We start from the raw sequence: 22,550 nt of genomic DNA, 5'->3' as shown, positions 1-22,550 counted from the left end.
GGGCTTATTTAGCTCTGATTAGATCAATGAGACTCTCTAAACATAGCAATTAAAAATACAATTGGTAGCAATGTAGCCTGCTTTAAAGAATCTGCATGCCTGAGAAGTTTATAAAGGAATAAACTTGCTAAAGTGCATTTCCTGATTAGTAGATAATCAGTATGGAAGGTACTTGGTAGATTCACATGTAACAATGGTGAGGGCCAAATTTTCCTCAATTAAGCGTCGCACTAGCAACCTGCCAAGAGCCATTGTGTTGGGCTTAATTTATGGGCGATTTACGAAATTATGTCCATCTTTTCCCTTAATTATCAAGCGAGGACTATACGTCCCAGCATGCAATGCCTTACTGTGAACCAAGCAGAAGTTTGGGCTTGAATCAAAGACTGAATGTTGGCTCCTGCTGTCGTCGGGTGCGATGGAGCCACTGGAGGCATAATGGGAAGGTCTGAAACCGCCCTGGTTGGCATTGATCTTTGGCTACAAGCTAGACCTGGCTCAGCACTAAAATATCAGCACCTCATGTAACTATTCACAGAGTTGAGGATTTGGAAGATACCTCTGTTATTTCATGCTTGAAAAAGGGGGAAATTTAGCTGCACTTCTGTGCCAAATTCTTATTACTTGTCTTGGAAAAGAGAAATCCAAGTGACACTTCAGAGATGCAAAGAGGCCATCTCCTCCCCTCACTTATGCTGCTCCCTCCTTGCATGCATGAGGCTTGCAAGCTGTGAGAAGATCTCGTCCAAAGCGTACAGTTTCTCAGTCAGCCCTGAGGAGCACAGTTCCTATGGCTTGAAGTAGAGATTGAAGGCTGGCTCCTTGCTTGCTGTGAATTGGTATGGCTATAATGAAGTCAAAGCAGATACAGCAAGTTACACAAGCTAAAGATTTATCCTTAAATTGATAGGGGTTTGTTGGACTTGCTCTAAGAACCTGTAAAGTGTAACAGAGATGAATATGATGCTCATGGGGTTTTAAAGCATTTTACAGCAGGACTTTTATTTTATATTAATTTTTATAGGATGATTAAAGTAAACCTGCAGCAATAGTAGCATTTTCTGTTAAGTTTTACAACACTTCGCCAATAAAAATTGGAATGTGGATATACGCGGAGAGAAAAATATTACGAGTTTGGCAAATTAGAAAAGATGCGAAAGGTTTCACAAAAATAAAAGGCAGCAACTTATTGTTGGGGTAAATCTCTATGCCATGTAGAACATCTATAGATATGTTTAGATTGCAGTGTTCTGAATCCCAAACTGCACATGAATCAATAGCAGGATTCTACAGCAAAAAAGTAATATATATCAAAAAGGCAGATTTCGTCTGAGGGATGTGTTCAAGATGTAGCAGGCTTCTCTATGACCTGGAGATTGTGCTCACGTTTGCACACCATATTCTAAGAATCTGTTGGACAATTTCTGGAAGAGGGCAATAAGAATGATTATGGTTTAGAAAACATGACCAGTGAAGAAAGGGTAAATGAAGTAGGTTTCTGTGGTCCAGTAACGAGGAGCCTGAGGGTTTGTGAAACAGTTTGTCATAAAAAGGTGGTAGATGAGGCTGAGATTAATTCCAAGAGAAGGACAATCTTGCTTACTCTGCAAAGAGAAGAGAAGCAGGCACTTGGAAACTCTCTTTTACACCAGTTAAGCACTGGGAGAGAAGTTGGTTACCTGGGGGTCTGATCTCCCATACTGGAAATATCGAGAACAGTTTGGACAGACTCCTACTGCAAACAGTGTACATGTGCCTATTTTGTCTCTGAGCCTGAGTGTCTTCCAGCCTTTATTTTTTCATAGATTTCACTATACACTGAGAGAGTTTGGTGTATGCTGTTTCCTGAGAAGTTTACAAACAGAGCTTCAGAATATTCTTTTGAAAGGTGAGTAGGTGGGCAGGTATTACAACTTCAGTTTAGAAAACCGGGGGAGATAAAAACAGAGATTTAAATACCTTCCCTAAGGCCAGGGAAGAAACAAGCATGTCAGACGAGGTTTAGCTACAAGTGTTTCTGAATCCAGCAGTCCTCAGGAGATCACACCCACTATTTCCTTCTCACAGTGTCTATCTTTTGGGGCTTGTTTTTCATCTGGATCTATTTTCATGGAATTGCCTGGCAACTTCCTTGTTTTTTTCCTCCTGAGCATTTTGCTAGTGACCACATTAGTAATTGCATACCTTGACTTGGTAGCTGCCTTATTATAGACGAATACAGCTGCTAACCACCCTTCAAACCCTATGATCAAAGATCTCCTGAGCTGCGTAAAGCCTAGGAGCCATACACGCTCTTGCCCCAGTGGGCAAAAGGCTGCCACCAATGACACTACCAAACCTCTGGCACCAAGAGCCTCAGATCATAACCTGGCTGAGACTGGAGAAGACTTTGCTTTCTTGCCTGGAACATGGTCTGGCCAGCACATGGCAAGAGCACAAGTGTCAGTTCTCCTTGCCTGCCTGACCTGTTCGCTTAAACAAGTCCCCGGAAGAAAACCCTCCTGACCAGCTCAGAATACCAGTTTCAAAGAGGAATAAACAATCTTTAGGTCTTCGTCAAGTTTCAGAGTTGGGATAAGGTGAGGGCTGTTGCTTTGTGAGTTTTCTGGTGAAGGAGGTTGTTTTCTCTGAGCACACTACAAATGCATTTAAAGATGAGAGCCCTGCCCACCAGAGCAGTAAGTGCAAGAGTAGCATCATTTTGGATTTACAGCTATCACTTTTTGCTTTATTCCCCTTGGTTTTTCAGTTCATTTATAAGGCATCCATGTCCTTGGGGGACTAGGAACACTCACACCAAGAATAATACAGACATAATTCAGTACTTTTCACCTATTCCTCTCTGACACTTGCTTGCTCATTCACTGACACATCCTTCCACTTTCTTCTGCCTTTCTACATCAGGTATGGAATACACTCACGTTTCACTAGGTATTAATTAATCTCTCATAACCAGCTGGCTGGAGGACCATATTATTACTATGGTTTCTTTTGCATTAGAGTCAAGCCAGAAAATTCTTATGCCTTGTGCCTGAGGATTAATACCAAACCATGGCTGACTTCTCTATGGAATTAACTCTTGTATTTGCATTAATAGCAGCAGAGATCTTCCTGAGCAGCACTACCACTGTGCACACCGGCAATCGCAGCTAATTTGTACATATGCTTCCATTGGACAGACGCCATGCAATTAAGAGGACACCTTCGAGGCATTAACATTTCTCGTCTCACAGTAAGTGCAGTGGGAGAACACAGCAGAAGTTTATAGGGTGTTATCCATGGGAGTGTGTTATTTCAACAGTATTTCCATGAATCTGTGAGAACGACTCAGAGCTGGGCAGTGAGCCAACACACAGAGGTTTCTGAGGCCACAGTGGAAATCTCTTAAATCCCTTTTTGCTGGAAGAAGATGAGGCAGCATGGGGCACTGATGGTGCTGGACTGGAAAACTTCTATCTCCCTACTGGCTGGTTCCCTCTGGGACCTGGACACCAGGACCTTATCCACACTCTTCAGGGTGTTTGTGACCCCCAGTCCCAGCAAAAGGCTCATCAGCTAGATCCCTGTGAAGCCTTGGCTACAGAAAGGGTATCAAGGCCTTCACTCGTCCTGGGGAGGAACCGACACTTAACAGCACAGACAGTAGTGTGCTTCAGGCCATCAGTACCCAACCAAAGAACCTGCAAGCTCCAAAGGACCAGGGCCAAGACCTTGCCACGCTAAGTCGTTTGCACCCAAGAACTTCTCGGGTGCAAAGACCCTGTGGATGAGTATCCTTGGGCAATCCCAGGGTCCCTGGCCCTGGGGAATCCACCAACCGAGTGCTCTGGGATGCTAATGAAACCTTGATGTAGACTGGGAGAAAATCTGAGGCTAACATGTTTTGATCAAGACATCTTGGAAGCAAAGCTCTGGGAAAGCTTTGACAGGAAAATCTGAAGCCAAATTTCTACCCTGTGTGGCTCTTAGAGACTCAGTGAATCCCATTACTCTCTGGCAGGAGAATCTTGGCACCATGGCCCATCCCAAGCTGTGTCCAGACGGTCCTTCTCTAAGACAACCTGGGAATGGTACCATTGCACCTTTGCAAGTCTGGCATCAGCAGGACTGTGTCTATCCTGCTTATCAACACATTACAGGCAGGAAAGTACTTGATCCCACTCCATTTTCCCTGTCTCACTCCTACACTTAAAAGAACACAAAACACATGGAATAAATTCATTCAAAATGCTGCACTTTCAGTTGCACTGAATTTGAGAGAATAACTTTCACCCTCACCATCAGTGCATTTGTCCTCAGGTGCTAAAATGATGTATGCTGAGGCTTCAGTGCCACTGGCTAATTTAGGAGTGTAGTCATGGTCATAAAAGGAAGAAAATCGATTCAAATCAAAAGCCCACAAACAAACTATGACCTTATTCAAATCAGAAGAAAAACCAATCCCAACCTCTGACAGCTACGGTAGGATGTCAGAGAAGCCGGGAAGCCATGCAAGATGCACGGGTATTGATTACTGTGTAATAATGACTTCCCTTCAGCCCACAGACTCCACCACACACTTCATTCTGCATTCCAGAGCACGTCTTTGAGCATTGCTGGGGCTGGGAAGTAACACACACCAGGCATTGCTGGGGGTTGCAGGTTAAGTACTGCACTTAGGTTTTATGGAGCAGAAGAGTAGATAAATTCTGTAAAATGAATATAAATGCTCAGCATTAATTTTTGCTTCTGGGAGTCTTTAACCATTTCCTTAACTGTTTGGAAATATTTCTAATATTTCTCATTTTCACAATTCACCATGAATCTCTCCTTGGTTCTGACTTTCAGTCTGGTTTTATTTTGACTTTGTTTGTTGATACCCATGCAAATATTCCTGATTCTTTGCTAAAAATTCCCATGGCTTGTCCTACAAAGGCATCACCTCTGGTAAGAATTTATCAGTTAATCTATAGGAGAAGTGAAAGTTTTAAAGAATTCCTAATTCTTGGTCCGTATTCAGAACTGTCTGGAACATCACATAGACAAAGGAGCGGCCAAATTCCTGACTGCATGCGAACGGACACAGTTCCTTCAAGGTTGGTGGTAGAACACAAGTTTGCATTGCTGAGTCTCTGCCCTGCATTTCATTCTCTTTGGGTTTGGTCTTATCTTCACTGACACTAATTTGTTTGCAACGTACGTAATAGGCAACATAGCTTTATTTCATCTCCGTGTTTGTACTGTGGGTGATATCTCCCGGGGAAGATTAATGACTAAAGCTGATTTAATGGTGTATGTACTTTTCACAGAACAGAAAAAAAAAAAAAGAAAAAAGAAAAAAGACTTTTCTCTTTTTCTGTCCAGATTGAAAAATATTATCTTTTCTTTTTTTTTTTTTTTGTCTTTGCATTTGTTGTTTTCTAGCGTTTGGTGGCCTCGCAAATAACTTTACCATCTTTCTGTGCATCTGTGATGTTCCCGTATTAACGTGACTCACTCTCACAAATAAGCCTGGGACTCAGCTGCGTGTATGAGAAACTACAGTTTATCTCTCCTGAGCTTCTGGAGTTATACCAGCAGAGACTCTGATGCCACGCAATGTTATCTCAGTCACCTGCTTGTTCTGCCACCTTCCCTGCTTCTTTTTGTTGCATCCAGGAGAAATGCTGGCTCACTTGGTGAAAGAGGTTTGTGATGTCTGTGGGAGAGGTTTGAAACATTTGGCTGACGTTTTCCATTGTGGTTGCTGAAGCACCAGAACACTGTTCTCATCCATTTAAGAGGATCTGCAAAACATCCTCAAACCCAGACATATGTGACGAAACTGTGGTCTAAGCAAAAAAATGTATTTAAAAGCTGAAAAGAGTTGGTTGGAGGTTAAAGAAAGGCCAAAAAATTAATGTATTCTGCTTAATCTACCTGACAATCTATTTTTGTAATAATATTGCATTTACTAATTAGAAAATCTACACTCAACAGGAATGCAAATACCACCAGTCAATGTGCATGAGTGATTTAAAATAGAGTAACTACTGGCATATGCAGACACATATTTCTAAAAATGAGTTGCAACACACTGTAAAAGTCACACCCATTTTATAAAGGTTTCTTTACTGCCCTATCAGCTGAGGGCAAACAATCAGATGCAGCTTTTCATGTGGAATATGCGAAGACATTTATTCCAAGTGAAGACAGCATATCGAGAGATGCAAGTGGAAAGACACAGATTCATTCCCCACCCTCAGCATATGGTTTTGCCACAGTGCCGTATTTTCATTTGTGCTTTCAAAAGCTGCCTGGCCTTTTCATATCGTCAGTTCGGCTCTGCTCACTTCTACTCCCACGACTGTCTGTTTTGTCGGTCTGGATTACTCCAGAAAGGTGCAAGGAGGAATGATTAACTGGAGTCAATTTGTCCATTTATCTTGAGAGCTTAAAGGGAATTAATAATAAGAGGTTAAGTAAAAAATAGCCATATGACAGTAGTCACATGCCTGTTGGTATTATACAAGTGGAAACTGCATTGGGTGACTATCAGGGTGAGAAGTTAGAAAATGCCAGGTGTAAGTGGATGCTTTATGACGCATTTTTTCATTGCATGATCATATGGTCCCTTCAGCCTAACCTCTGCCCCCACCGTTTCCTGCTTCCTTATGTAGGGTGGAGCTGTCTTAGGGATGAATCAGTGACGGCGTCTGATTTCTCAAGGGCTCTCTGGCAATGGTGGCAGACAGAAGGTGCACAGGGAATCAGGCTGAGGAGCACTGCAGAAAGTGAAATAGTCTTTGGGTGAAGACAGTTGATGATGGGTGATTCATATATCCAAAACTTTTCCTAACGATCCCTGACATCTAAGCTTTATTTTTGGGTTTGTGAGTGACACCCCTGGCACATGACTTGAAGAAACCCTGGGCTCTGCCAGAGGCAAATGGTGAGGGGCACACTGAACACAGAAAGCGCTGTATAATGTTAAGGATGCAGAAAAGTCAGAAATGGCCCAAAACTGGAGGAGACCTTTAATAATTCCTTCATGGCTCAGTTCTACATCAGTTAAATGGAGACAAACCCAGAGTCTGATTACAAGTTTTGATGAACTTTGATACTGTTGTAATTAGTACTACAGAAAAAAATATATGAAAAAAAAATGAATTATTCTGTTTTCAGGGCAGTATTCAGTAAATAAAACCTAGGGTTATTCACTGATAAATGAAGAGAATACAAAATAAGGAATAGCTGCTCATTATCTGACTACTGTCCATTTTATGCACCAGATGAGAAGAAACCTGTGGAAAAACAGTGCGGTGCTGCCTAATTAGATGGGACAAGGCTGCAGGGATGTCCCTTGCTCCGGTGCTTCCCAACTTTGCATCTTGGTGGTGTTTCCTCTTTACAAAACAGTTTTACACATGTGCATTATACCACCCGCAGCCAGCTGGGATGTGGAGTCTGGGCAGAAGGAGGTTTCCATGCCAGGCACAACTCTTCTGCCTTGTCCTTGTCCCTCTGTCCCTTGCTCATCCTCTCCAAACCTCATCTATCTTGTTTTGGTCACTACTTCTCAAACTGCTTATTCCAGTCCTAATCCTCTGTCTGCATCCTCCCTCACCTCCTAGACCATTTATGCCATCTTGGATTTTGTTTCCCCTGCACTTCTGCCTTATTTTCCATGCTGTTGCGGATGTCAACAGGGATCCTGGGGATGCAACACAGGCTTCCTGTCCTAGACGTTGCGAGCCACCGGTCTAATAGAGACAAAGACAGATCCTGGCTTAAAGCTCAGATGAGCTGGTGCAGCCAGCTGGATGTTTCTCAGGCATCCCTACCCTGGTCCCATCCCTACCCATACCTGTGCTACCCAACTATCAGCGAGGGTGTGAGGATAAACACTGAGGCACCGGTGCCACGGAGAAGTATTTGACATTATGAAGACACTTTTAATTTCCCATCATCTCACCTGAGCTCTCTCCAAAGACCACAACACATTATGAGAGGGGTTATGCCATCCGTAATTATGTTGAATATTGCCTTTTTTGTACCATATATTTCTTGGGCCTGATCACAGAATATTTACTGAAAAGATTAGTCCTGTAAGTAATTAGTCTTGCTGGAAAAGAGTTTCTGTGGCACCAGAAAATACCCTAATTCTCTCTATCCAAAATGATTTAATCTTCTCTAAATGAAATCCGTTTTTCTAAAGAAAAATGACTTCCACAGTATTATTCCAAACCTGGCCGTGGAGAGATCCAGCTTTACATGAAGCAGTAATGATTTCACCTAACTTCATCTTTCAGCTCCTAAGCTACTAGAATTAATTGAGCATGTAATTAAGGAAGGGTTTTCTTACCAATATGATCATGCCTATAATTAAAATCTCACACAAATGTGTATGTGGAAGAATAGGGCAGGGCAGAGCAGGAAAGAGACCAAAGTGTCTGACAGGTTTACATCAAAGGACCTGAGCTCCTGCAGCTCTAAGCCAGAGGGATGGGAGGAAGGGAAGACGGGACTGGCTGATAACTGACTTGATATATTGTTTTTGACCTCCTGTCTTCAAAGCCCCAAGTGGTTTAAGTGCTGCCTACCCAGGAGATTACTTCTACCTTTAATGCTACTTCAGCAGAGTCAAGCTTTGCAAGCGTTTGTGCTACCAAGCCCTGGATGAGCAGAACAGCGATGATATCTGCGTGTTTTCAGAGAGGCTGGAATGGGTTTGGCTGCTGCTTTGGGCTGTGCCTCACCAGCGCTGCGGTCCAGGGGACCCCACGACATGACACCAGAGCCACTGCTTTCCTCTGGGTTTTGTTGCATTGAAGACCCTTGAACAAGATTTTGTAAAAGAAAGAGTGGTGCATTTTTGTTACTGTTACTTATACTGCATTTACTATTAAATCAGCTTTTAATAGCAGTGTTCGGCTTGTGATGTGTGACCCCAGTCAATGGCTCTGCCTGGGGACAGCTGAGTTTTGGGAGGTTTCGCTGTTCGAACATGGGGAGAAGCTGGGTGCTGGCGGGGTGCAACACAACACCTCCACAAAAGCTGAACTCTTTCACAAAAGGGACAAAGGCTTTCCCTAAAAGACCCGAGTGGGCAGCTGGAGCTTGAAGAGAAAGGATTGACTCCCTTAGCTTGTCTGCTATATGGTGTGATACCCTGTGACTGTGTTAGGGAGGGCAAAAACCCCTCCCTGATGGTATAACCAGGCTAAGGACTGAGGCACCAAGGAAAAACGTAGGTGTGGATGGGTGTTGTGTGAAAGAAGGCACCTGGAGCGGCAGAACTGCCCTCTCGTTTGTTTGATACCTGCTGTGCTTAGGGAAACAGGTCTTTGTATGTTTATTGTCATTATTGTATGTTTAGAAATTACATCAGAAAGACACCTGTATCTGTCCTCAGGTCTCCTCTGAACTAGAACAACCTACAGGGCCTGGGATTTTTGTCTTGCTGGTCAAATTCCAAATGTGGTCAGACTTTTGGTCTCGTAGGTTTGATGGGGTTTATATTGCAATGTAGATAAAAGAGTAATGCAGAGAAAGTTCAAGTACATTAGGTGTGCATTCTCAGGAAGAAAGCCCCCATGCCAAGCTGTACGCATATATTTACCTTCATCTAAAACCAGTAAAATACTATAAGGAGTAGCTGATCACTACTCAAGCGTGTGCTGAGGTGCTTAGAGCTATGCTGGTATGCGCTGGTCATGGATCAGATGTTTTGTATGTGAAATATGCATTGTGCAAGTGCTATATTGCCTTCCATATAGTCCCAAACATTAAAAGCACATAGTCCCTACTAATAACTGCCTGCAGAATGACCTAATACATCAGACAGCCATGCAGGAGAGCTGTTTTGCTGCATGGATAACTACTATGCTGACATTTTGGGATAGCCATCTTTTTTTATTTCATAGCCATCCTCGCAACTTTCCCATTTTTTCAGCTTTCCCATTTTTACAGCAGTTAAAGCTTTACAGCCTTCCCCAGTGGATACAACCTGTGATTCACAGCTGACAGGGGTGGCTCTGCCTGAGTTCTCCTTTTGAAAAGGATGGCCAACTGCCTTGCCAACAGACTCCCATTAGGCAAACTGCTTAACGAAATGATTAGGAAGATGGGTGCTCACCAGTGTATTTTCTCTGCACTTACTAAAAATTCCCTGAAGCCTGTAACCCACACACTGAGATAGCGAGCTTTATGCTGTTAACGGTGTCACTGTCACTTTTCTATGATTCCTCCAATCCATGCCTTGTCCTAATTATAATTCTGTTATTATTGCTGTTATCGATTTTAATTTGGTATCACTGTGGCCTTTACATAGCCCCCCAAGTGCCTGTGCTATTCTGTGAGGTCCCATGTGAGCCAAGAGAAGGTCCTTGGGCACTTCCAGGCAACCTCAGCTGCAGGAAGGTTTTGAGAATCTGAGATGTTCCTGGAGACCTCTGGTACCGCCCGGGCTTTGCACAGGCTGAGTGAGACATGGAAACTGAGGCCAGGATGCAGGCTGGCTTCAGCTAGGACATAGTGTCTGGACAGTGGGAGGTGACCAGGGCACTTTGGAGCAGTTCCTATTTCTACCCCCTGAAAGGACCCAGTGGCATTTGATACACAATGTGAGTGCTTTAGTCATCAAAGTGTGTTGTGATTATTCCAGGCTCTAACACAATAGGGTGCCAAATCTGTTTGCATTTCCCAGCAGTATGGGTCCTGATGCTCAGCTTCTGATAGAAGAGGGTGGACCCCAACCAGGTGACCATGCTGTCTGTGAAAGGCAAAGCAACTCTGGTGTGGTGGTCACCCTAGTCTATCTCAAGGGGTGTTTGATGGTCTTCAGGGAAGCACTTAGCACTAACTGAACCAGGTCAACCTGATTTTCATCCAAGGGTGCCTTGTGCTAGGATGGTGTAGCCTTGACACAGTTGTGCTGCTGAAGGTGCTGAGGAAGGACAGCACCACCCAGCCACTGAATCATGGGTGAGATATCAGAATCTGCACTGCAACCCTTCCTCCTTAAAAAACAGAAGCAAATGCCACCATTTCCTCTAAACTCTTCAACAGGGAGCGTGTGGGGACAAGAAGTGTCTTCATATGTTAGCCAGCACTAAGCATATGTCCCATTGCTGGACTTTGACCTCCTAGTGCTACTGCAATGAAATTCTCATTAATGGTGCAGTGTCCAGCTCCTGCCCAGGATACACAAGGATGCTTTCCCCCTGTACAGTAAATAACCCACTCCTGCTGCCCAGTCAGGCATGGCATCTCACTGCACTGATACAAAGCACAGCCGGGGAGGAAATATAACCTTTTGTTTTTATGTTCAGTGAGATATTGTTTTTAAACTTGAATGGGTTTAGGAAATGTTACAGAACGGAAAGGGCTTTGCTTTTCCAGAGGCATAATATTATGGCAGAGTTATTCCAAAGCCAAACTCTGCTCCGAGTTATGCCCCTACATCTTCTCTCCCAGGTATCTATAAAATTATGATTAACAGCAGCAGACATGGGACTTCATTATTTCTTGAATTGCCTTTCTTTTTAACGGTCTACAAGCTCGGAGAATTACATATGGTTTTATTAGCTTTTGTGTCAAACTGCTGATAAGGCAGGGAAGGAGGTACCCCCTAAGCTGCTGGCAGACTGTGTGAGGGCCACATCGAAGGGCTGCTGAGGGGTCACCGGCCCTTCCCAGTCCACGCTACGGACTTCACGCGGCTGTGTCAGCTCATGGGTGATTGTACGGGAACCCGAAACATCTGGGTGCTCACTGTCCATGTGAAGTTACTCCAGGCAGGAGGTCTGAATCCCCCCAGTGACTTTGGAAATCCCAGTCTCTGCGTGTCTTATCACCTGTGTGTGCCTATCTCTATGGGATATGCAAAATCGGAGTTAAACACACAGTGGTTTCGAAACAGGGATCAGAGACTCCAGAGGAGGAATGCGCATGCTTCTGGGGGGGACAGGTGCCCCCTCTGCCACTTGGTGTTTTGCCAGGATTAAAAATACTGGGAATAGTTTCATGACGTATGCAAAGGACTTGCTGTGCATCTTGGCTTGTACAAGAGTGTTGGGAGGTGATTTTAAGATGTGTATCTCTCCACACAGTGCAGGATCCTAACTTTCACTTCCACAGGACAGCTTGTGAGCTTAAAACTAAGAATCTACTCAGATGCTTGGCTTGATGCAACCTCATATGACAGTAAAAAAATACTTATGTAAACCTCTTTTCAGTCACCATCCAAGGGGGTTAAGACCACAGCAACCCCATCCGTAGGTGTAACCCAGATTCCAGACTTTCCTTTCTCTGGGGCAGTTTTCCCTTCACGTTTCCTCTGACAATCTCCAAGGCCAGCCATCGCAGCCCTCTGCTCCTCAAGACCCAAGGGGTCCTGGGTGTCTCCCAAAGTTTCTCTGCTTTGAGCCGCTGTGAACTTCTCTAAGTAAGGCACAAAAGAGAACTTAACCACTCTTTTTGAGAGATCTAGCGGTCAAAAACTAAATTGCTTTGAAAGTAGAGCCAACAGGATTTAACGAATAAACAGTAACACCATGGGAGTTTGCTAATCCCCAAAATCTAGAATAAACATATAAAGTTAATAAGATTCAATAACAGAGAAGAGCCCCATTAACGTTTTAAGAGCACTATCTAAACATTACACACATTATTTACTAAGTTCCCTCGCTGAATTCTCTGTACACAGGAACACTCAAAATTCATTATCTTTGGATGCAAAGCTTAGTAAATTCAATGGTAATTAATCTCCATTTACCCTCCGTGTGTGTTTCTGAACAGATGAAAAGTTCATTGAAAAAGTTCTTTCAGTTGGTCTGAAAGAAAAGCAGCGCTTTGATAAACAAAAAAGTGCCAAACACAGGCTTCTGAAAGGAAAATAGAGCAGCTAGCCAGTTCTGCGTGGCTCGAGCCAGGTGCTCATTGCAAATTCAGTAGCATGCGCTGGCAAGTGTCAGCGGCAGAGAAACTGAAATTACTGAAATTCTTATGCCAGTGCAATTTGCTGAAGGCGATGCACTGAGGGTTAAGGAAAATTGTGCATGTGTTGGGGATTATAAAACAAATTAAAATGGAGGCTAACAAAAGGAGTGCAATATTTATGCATTTCTTCATTCTTTTCACTCCGTGGTACTCAATCAACTTCACAGTCTCTTAAGGTGGCATGGGGACATAGCTATTGTGTACATTCGTTTGCTCTTAAAAAAGGGACTCAGACACACTAGGCTATAGAATTTAACTGATTCTGGGAATATTTATCAGTATCATCATTAAACCATCAAATATTTACATCCCACTATTACTTCTAGACATGTGAGATTGAGTCATGAACAGCAGAATTGCACTAAGTTTTCTGTTCAGTGCATTCCACTTATCTGCTTCTATTTCGATATACCAGCCCATTTTACCATATATTCCTCCACTTTCCCTTAAATTCCTGCATTTGTGCATCCCGGTTACACAAAAGTAGAAATGTATTAATCACCCATGACTTACTGCAGTGGAGTTCATTACATGGTGTAATGCACTTAACATTTGAGATGCAATTTACCTCAACAAATAATTTTTGAGAGTTTCTAAGTCATTAAGGACCCCACTCTATGATCACTCAGCATGGCCCAGTAACCAAATGGGTTATCACTTTGTGGAAAGGGAAACAAGTCCCCTATCAATTATGTTCTTGGCTGTGTATTCCCAGCACTCTGCTGGCAAAGCCATACTGTGGAGCTGGATGGAGGGGTGAGGATGTGTGCCCATGTCTCTGCCCTGCCTGCTGTGTCCAGCTTCTCAGCTCCAACCCTCCTCCACCATAAACCAGACTTTTGAACTCAAGATGTGCCTGCCTGTCTTATCCCTCCGCCAGCTCTGTTGTGGGATGGATACGTCTACGAGCAAAACGATCAAAGAGCTGACAGCAATCATATTTTTCAGTCACCACCACAAGATTTGCCCAAGCCCACCTGCAGGGATTTGGACTTTGTTTCAATTACAGAGACCTTTGCTTGTTTTTGTACAGGGGCAGATGTACGCTGTCCTCAGCCCTTGGTGACAGACAGTGAGAGGTCCCTGTAAGAGTCAGCCCTTACTCCTACCCGCCCATGGAAACACAGCAGACTGTTTTTGGTTTTGTTTTTTTAATTTCTGTCTCAATTTGAGCAGATTGAATATAGCTGCCTGGGACACTAAAGACAAAATCAAGCATTTATTTACATTTCACTGTAATGTGGAGATGTTTTCACACAGGTTAAAGTCTCAGAGCTTGCTGACACTCCAGGCTAGCTCCAGGCAGTGCTGCTGGAGATGACCAGGAGCCCACTATCATATAAACCAAAGGACAAAAAAACTTCAAATTAGCCTCCAACAGTTGCAGCCTAAGTGTAAAACAAGCAACAACAGATGGGATCAGACAGACGGGGGAGTTAAGGGGAAAAAATGAGGCAATATTAGGGAGTGTGACAGGCAGGAGTCTCAGCACATCAGCAGCCTAGCTGTTGTCAAGTTTCTTTTGTAGGCATCACGTATTAAGGTTGTATTTGGAGCGTTATAGAATTTACAGTCAGATTTTTGGTAAGTGAGCAGGGAGCCACTGCCAGCTATGAAGCATCTTGGAAATGAGATTAGTTTTCAGATCTTTTAAAGTGATCTTCTGATTGTAATTTCTCTGAAAGGTAAAGATGTAAGAGCCAAATCATGATCTTCATTACACAGAGTCTGTTTGAATATCTCCACCAGGTGCCATGGAGCTACTCCAGATTAACAGCAATGTAACACCAACGTCAGGATCTGGATCTTCAAGGGCATCACGTCAATTTTACATCATTGCAACTGATGGTTTAAAATCGCTTTGCTTTGGCTTGAGAAGCCTTTCATACACACAAAGGAGGTCAGAATCTATCCCATTCTCTGATATTAGAGTGGATTGGGATCCAAAGGATCACGTCTGTATTCCCAAGCAGATTCATCTATAGGATCAATAAATAACCTGACAGCGGTAATTGAGATTACACATTATGAATGGCATTATTAGGATTTACATTCCAGCTGCAGCTATGAAGCAAGTCAGATGAACAAACATAATACCCAGTCCCGGTCCGCTTCTCTTACTCTGTCATTTTTATAGCTGCCCGCATGCTGCAGGTGCTGATAGTACACACGTCTGACTGTAATCCACGCGTTAACCTGATAGCGCACCAATTCTGGGAAAGACTGCCTCCAGCAACCATTTAAAGCCTGGCTAAAGGAGTAGAATGGAAACATCGACCAAAATGTTGAAAGTTGTGTTTTCTAATACTGGAAATAATATCTGTAGGGCAGCTTTTTTTCCTGTTCTCTGAATTAAAAAAAGGAAAAAGTAGTACTGAGAAATACCTTACAAAGACTAACACTAACATATGTATTCCTCAGTAATGAGAGCTATGAATGGCTGGGTCTAGAATCCCTTATAAATCTTTCATTGTATAAACTGCCTGTTAGCATTATTCTTGGTAATGGAGAGCTGTATGAAGTTGGTAGGTCCTTCTTTTAATCCCCAACTTACTGGGCAAGACAAACAAGGACCTGAACTAAAGTGGAAAAAAAATTACTCCACTGGAGAATTACAGTACAAGAACTTGCTGGCAAATTATTATTATTTAAATCACTTTTCTAGCTTTTAATATTGAAAATACTTTCAATCATTGAAGAGCCTTTAATCTGAAACAGTGCATGGCAGGGATGTAATCGAGGAGACCAGACGAGCTGATCTGCCTCAGCACAGAGGCTGGACCAGATGATTTCTCAGAATTTTTTCTCGTCTGGCATATATATGAAACAACTCTGGTCTGACTATACCTTCAGAGCTGCTTGCATATGAAGATTCCCTGTTACTAGCAAGAATTGTCATTAAATTCCTGTTCTCCCAGTCCTGAGATACAATAAAACGGGGCTGGATTGCATGTGGTGATGGACCAAAATCAGAAAGATTTACCCAAGGCAATTACCACATAGGATGGAGACAGTGACTAAATAAAATACAATCAGGATTCAGTCTATTCACCAGGACCACACAGAAATAATAGCACTGAAGGAGAATTCATAAACTAAACCATCACTGTATTTGTCTCTGGCTTTTTCCTGCTTGAATTCAAGTTTCTTCAATAATGAGGATTGATGGCAAACCTTTAAAGAGAGTTGGGAGCGTAAGAAGACAGCAGACAAGTGCAGCAATTCCTTAGGTCTGCACATTCACTTTCTCTTTTACAGCTTTCTGGTCTGCATCCACGCCAAGCGGTCTCCCACATTGGCAGGGTGCAGAAACACCCTCTTTTCTTGTCCGTGCATCCCTTGCTGCTGAAAACACCATCCTGGGGTAGCCTGCCGGCACCATCCGTCCCTCCCCGTGCCGCAGGTACGCTTTCCCCGAACGGCTCCCTGGGGAGCACCCACAGACACACAGACACAATGAGAGCCTCCGACTGGAAATTCAAACAAAAATATGGCTGTCTACTCCAAAAGGCAAACTCATTTACAAAGGTCATCTCTGTCGAGGAAGAGTGATGGGTTACCCCCCTCTTGGAGGCAACTACTGTCGCGCCTCTGCCGAGTTACATCCATGAGCGTAGTTTTGAAAAAGAATTAAAAAAAAAAAAGGGAGAGAAAAGAAAAGAGACAAAAGCTCGACAAGCCCCCTATTCACAGAGCTAGCCCCGCACCTCCCCTTCCCCTCCTCGGGTAAAAGCAGCTTCAAAAGACATTAACATCTTCCCCTACCTTCGTTCTCATCGGAGACAGAAGCCCTTCCATTTTGGTCCGATCCTCATGCCAATCCTCGTCCCCCAACTTAGTCTCTCATGCCCATCTCAAGCATCCCACACGAACAAGAGCATGTCAGGGACCGCCAGCGACACCCTCACGGCAGCTCAGCCAGCCGCCAACCTGCCAACTTGCAATCCTCCGTCGCGTGGAGCACCGTTCCTGGAGAGACCTTCCTCCCTCTCCCTCCTCTCTCTCTCTCTCTCTGCATAATCTGCCTGCAGCTATGTTTGTACCATCGCGGCTGACAAACGATCCCTGCCTTACGTAATGCATTCAGCACAGGACAAGCGATCCCAGCCCAGCCGCGGGGACCCGGTCGGCGGCAGCGGTGGGAAGGTGTGGGACTTTGCCCTGCCTATTGTGCCGCCGGGGTTAACCTGGTAACATCCCCGCGCGGGGCTGACGCTCCTCGGCTCTCCTTGCCAGCGAGGAAAGCACTGTAAAAACTTCACCGCCTGGGAAGACTGAGGATTCCCTGGGATTGACTTAAGGGGGTGTAATCCCGATCTCACGCTTCAGCCTAAGAGGTTTTCCCCGCTCGGGAAACGCCAACAGTTAGAGCATTTTGTGCTGGGCGCGTTTGCTGTCGGCGAGTGACCAAACCCACACTGAAAGGGAGTTCCTGTCAATTGTCAGCCGGGAATTGAGGGAGAGAAAGAAAGAAAAGAGAGTGAAACAAAAGGAATATAGTCCTGCAAAGTTGGTCAGCAAAAGATACTCACTGAATGTTTTTCTATTAGCATTTTAATTCAAATGAGAACACGCTTCTGTGTAAAATTCCCTAATTGCTCCTGCTTTCCTGCATTTTGGTTTCCATCACGGAGTGATGCCGGGACTGAATCTCTTTCACAGAAAAATCTGACTGGAAAATGGGCTTCAGACCTGCAAACACACCAGTGTTCTGTTCACGGGGCCAGACCAGACCAGTCCAAACTAAAACCCCTCTGAAATGCCACGAAATGAGAACCAGCTGCCCATCGCTGCTCCAGAGGTTGTCTCCCCCTGGGGCCACCCCATTTCCCAATACAGACACAAATAAAGCTACCCTTCCCCAGCCCAGGGGATAACCTTCCACATACCAGTACCCAACTGCTGTCCGAAAAAAATTAAAAAGCCTGTTACAGTACTAGAACCTGATTTTCAGTGTCAGAAAATCACTGTCATGCTGGTTGGAACATACCACAGGCGGAAATTCCTAACGCCGTGCAACATCAGCTCTTCTCTGGGTCCCCAAAGCTACGTGCTCAGGGATAGTCACCGTCTGATTAAGGCACTGAGCTGGGATTCGGCAGATTCGGTTAAACTCCTGGTATAATCACACATTCCCTGAACAACCATGGCGATACACCTCCTTTAGTTTTGTCCATCTAAAACTCTGCCCTCTGGTCTGAGCCAGCCACCGAGGCTCTTGCAAGGCCAATAAGAGAGACAGGTTTCTTTCCAAAGTGATTTGCCCCAAATGTCCAAAGCCAAGTAGAACCCTGTTCTCAGGTCTTCTGTGGCTCCTCACCTCTCCATAAACCTCTCCTCTTGATGTGGTTTCATGCTTTGGCTCCTCAGGCCAGGGACCATCTATTCCCACTTGCATCCTTCATGCTCAACACAGGCTCCTGGAGGCTGTACCAAGATGGGGAGGGTGCAAGGAAAGATGTTCATGGTGGTTTATGAGGACACAGGGTGGAAAGCCTGGGATGAACCCAGAGACAGACATGATGCCTGACCTGGCAAGCCCTGGCAGAAGTGCACCCAGGCAGTGACACCAAGGAGGGTGTGTGACCCCACACATCCCTTTTCCTCTCTATCTCTCCTTTCTGATCCTTTCGACCCTGTAGATCTTGCAGTTTTAGGGCATTTTTCTTATTATTCCTTATGGGGTAAAAACATGGAGGGGAGGTGCCCCCTACAGTGATTAATTTTAATTTCAAAGATAATTAACTCTTCTCAGCCAAACTCAACTGCTTATTAAATGTGAATGAATCTGATCATATCCTATTGAAGGCAGAGATAAGTTTTCCGGAGCTAAAAAGACACTGCACAATGCTGGCAGTCTCATCTATTGCTTGCTGGATGTGTATAAATATGTTTTGCTATTGATATTTACAAGACTTCAACAGGACTTTTAATAATGGCAGCAGGAATTCCAGGCTCCAGTGAAACACAACCGTTGTGATTTTTCTGCTGTACGACACTGTGTTAGACTCTAACATGAGATTTACAAGTCTGTGCATCCACGAAACATCCTCTCCTCCAAATTGTCAGGGGAATATGGCTCTCCAAAGCATCAAGACAAACCTAAAGAGCGAGGAGCGTTTGGAATTTTGAAGATCTCGGCCCACGTGGGCAAGCTGTAATGCAATATGATAGTGTGGATGGTGTACCCATGGTAGAATATGAATGCCAGTTTCTCTTTTAAAGCTCGATTCTGCTTTGAACTCGGTTAACCACACTGCCTCATGGGGTTTCCTGTGTTATCTTTGTTTACAAGCAAAAAAAAGGGTAGTTTTCCTACAGGCCAAAAGAGTAATTCAGTCTGGGACCAGAAAAGCAAGCGGGGGTCTTTCTGGTTCAGCAGCACTCAAAGCGTTTCTGATCTGAACGGACTGGGGAATTGTGCTGATACCGCATGAGTCAGAGCAGAGCCCAGCTCAGCAGGACGAGCAGGAACAGGAAAGGGGACGATGCTGTTCAAGCAGCACCTATGGCTGTGGCTGTGAGCTGGCAGTGAGCCTGCCTGGCCGGGGAGTGCAGGCTGCGACCCCCAGCTGCATCCCAGAGGATGCTCTGGGCCTCTGGGTGAGTTGTGAGCCTCCACACAGGGTTACCACGAGCCACAGTTGAAGTGGTGTGTGACAGAGAGGTCTATCCACATCCACCTTCACCAGCGGGGTCAGGAAACCCAGCTGGTTCTGCCTGCGAAAATGTTGGCATGGCTCCCTGGAAAGCACCGGGGCTGGTAGCTTCCAGCAGATGTAAGAGCTGCAGTGGCAGTGGATGGAGGGGAATGTGCATCATATTTCATCCTCCTCTCAATCTACAGGCAACAGGTAGGGCTTGAGCTCTGGTAGTGTCTGGGCAGATACTCTGCTTTAGCCCATGAGCCACCAACCTGTCCTTCATGTGCCACAAGAGCAGGACGACTGCCCTCTGCATGCATGCAGCCTGTCTGCAAGCCCCTTTCTCATTCAGAACAATGGCTTTACAACTGTGGGAGCCAGAAAAGTTTATCGTCACTTTAAAATATGCCAACTGTATCCTGGGCTGCATGGCCAGCAGCATGGCAGGCAGGTAAGGGAGGGATTCTGCCCCTCTGCTCTGCTCTGGTCAGACCCCACCAGGAGTCCTGCATCCAGCTCTGGAGCCCCCAACACAGGACAGACCTGGAGCTGTTGGAGTGGGGCCAGAGGAGGCCACAGCAATGACCCAAGGGCTGGAGCACCTCTCCTAGGACGAAAAGCTGAGACAGCTGGGGCTGTTCAGCCTGGAGAAGAGAAGACTCTGGGGAGACCTTACAGCATCATTCCATTACCTGAAGGGACCTACAAGAAAGCTGGAGAGGGACTTTTTACAAGGGGTAAAGGCTTTAGACTGGCAGAGGGCAGATTTAGATTAGATAAAAAGAAGACATTCTCTACTCTGAGGGTGGTGAGGCCCTGGCACAGGTTGCCCAGAGAAGCTGTGGATGTCCCCTTCCTGGAGGTGTTCAAGGCCAGGTTGGACGGGGCTTTGAGCAACCTGGTCTGGTGGAAGTTGTCCCTGCCCATGGCAGGGGGTTTGGAGCTAGATGGTCTTTAAGATCCCTTCCAACACAAACCTTTCTGTGGTTCTATGATTCTAAAATGAAAGTTTTAGTTGCTGTTGCCAGGTGAGCGGTGCCATGATAGTGTGTGCCATGGTGTGACACTTCATTCCTCCCCTGGGCTGTGACTTATGGCAGCGCTCAAATTACCACAGACTTGTTTGACAACCTCCACTCCTGTGTTTTTGAGATCAAAGGCACTATAGAGGCAGAAGGAACGTGTGAACTTTTGCTTTCTCATACTCTTTCCAGGGAGGGGATCAGAATTTGACTCAGAGCCTGGTCAGATACACCCAGTGTATCTCAGGTTCTCCATCTGCAGAAGAGGGGACCCACTTGTCTGGTTTGCACAGATGTTGCAGAGGTTCATCCTGTTCTGGATTCAACCCACCCCATCCTAGAAGAAGTGCTTAAGCTTTATATTATCATAATCTGAATGTCTGTGGGAATCTAGACAGCAGACCAAGGTAGATGTCTGCCTTGGGCTCAAATCTCTTTCTGGCCTCTTCTGACTGTACTGACAGACCTCAATGGACCAGAACAAGCACAGAGGTATCTGCTGTCATTGAGCTAAGTAGTCACAAATGACTGAATTTGGGTGTCTGACTCTGGAGATGAATCTTGCCCCAGGTACCCGGTACTGAGGAAAATGGCAAAAAAAGTGCCTTATATTCACTGCTGGGCTATTGGCCAAGGGTCCTAAAAGCACGCAAACTCTGCGGTGTTGAATCCTCAGCTTTCCTCCTGTTCCCCTACTGTGGGTTCATCCAAGCCTGGATAAAACTTCTGTAAGCTGAAGCCCTTCCTAACATTGAGGGTGGGGATCCGAACACAGACCTAAGTTGTGCTGCCAGTATCAGTCCTGAAAAGCAGAGGGAGTTTGGATTTGGATGCAGTCTCCATTACTCTGTGATGCAAAGAGCTGCCATCACCTCCTGCCTGCCACCCCTAGACCTGCTGCTGGCCAGGACAACAGGCGCTGCCACAGCCCAGCCGTATCTCACAGGCAAGCCACTGGCCAACCTCGCAACTGGTCATTTCATCCGGCGAACAAAAGGCAGCATCACAGCGTTGCCATGGTGACATCCCACCATCCGAATGGCTGTGGCATCATATAAGGGAGAGGGAAACATCCCAGTCACATACAGGGGCTGCACTGAGACATATCTTATATTTAGAACAGGCAGCGCAGGGAATACTAATGAATATTTAACACTCGGAGTGCCTTCCATGCTCGCTTTTTAATTTTTGTTGCACACTTTCCATAAGCGCACCATTTCCCTCCAAATGGTGTGAATATTATTGCTACTGTGCTTCTCTCGTCACTGCTTCTCCAGGTTTCCCCTGCTTTTCATTCCTTTTCTGTGAAAAAAAGTTAAAACCAGCACACAGCCCTCACAAAAGTGGCATCTGAAAACCAGGACCGATGCCTGCAGTGGGTCAGGGGGGTTGAGGAGAGAATGGGGAAGTTGATGTGATCCAGTTTCCCAGCCTGGTTCTGCTGTGTTTAGACTGCGACTTTTACAAGTCTACTGATATTATACCAAAGGCAAACTGTTCAGGGGTTATCTAAAAATGGGTAAGATTTGCTTATGTGCTACAAGAACCAGTCAGTTTTAGGGCTTTTTTCTTTTTTAACATAGCCACTTTCAACAATTCTTTGCTTTGTGGGGAAAAAAAAATCTAACTTTGTTTCGTTCATCCAGGAAAAACAATGTCCTGTAACTCATTTCTTCTTCTGTCTTTTTTCCCTAACAGGTGCTAAACCGGACAAAGCACAGGAAGTTCCGTCTGAACATGAGGAAGAACTTCTTCCCTCTGAGGGTGACGGAGCCCTGGAACAGGCTGCCCAGGGAGGTTGTGGAGTCTCCTTCTCTGGAGATATTCAAGACCCACCTGGACAAGGTCCTGTGCAGCCTGCTGTAGGTGACCCTGCTTCGGCAGGGGGGTTGGACTAGATGACCCACAGAGGTCCCTTCCAACC

General features: G+C 45.0%; 1 protein-coding gene across 5 annotated transcripts in view; it reads right to left on the bottom strand.

Moving 5' to 3' along the window:
• FRMD4A (FERM domain containing 4A) overlaps positions 1-22,550 on the bottom strand; it is a 392,745-nt gene that overhangs the window by 280,998 nt on the left and 89,197 nt on the right. The window contains exon 1 of one of the 5 annotated variants that reach the window (XM_075429183.1): positions 16,726-17,057. The exons of the other annotated variants lie outside the window; for them this stretch is intronic. Within the exon in view, the coding sequence (XP_075285298.1) occupies positions 16,726-16,758 (33 nt within the window). The 5' untranslated portion in view covers positions 16,759-17,057. Of the gene's footprint in view, positions 1-16,725; positions 17,058-22,550 lie in introns of those variants that run through there. 5 annotated transcript variants of the gene reach the window in all.

This window comes from Opisthocomus hoazin, chromosome 8, assembly GCF_030867145.1.
Source record: "Opisthocomus hoazin isolate bOpiHoa1 chromosome 8, bOpiHoa1.hap1, whole genome shotgun sequence".
Lineage (NCBI taxonomy): Eukaryota > Metazoa > Chordata > Aves > Opisthocomiformes > Opisthocomidae > Opisthocomus > Opisthocomus hoazin.
Note: the sequence above shows the minus strand (reverse complement) of the source record. Positions and strands in the feature narration are given on the sequence as shown.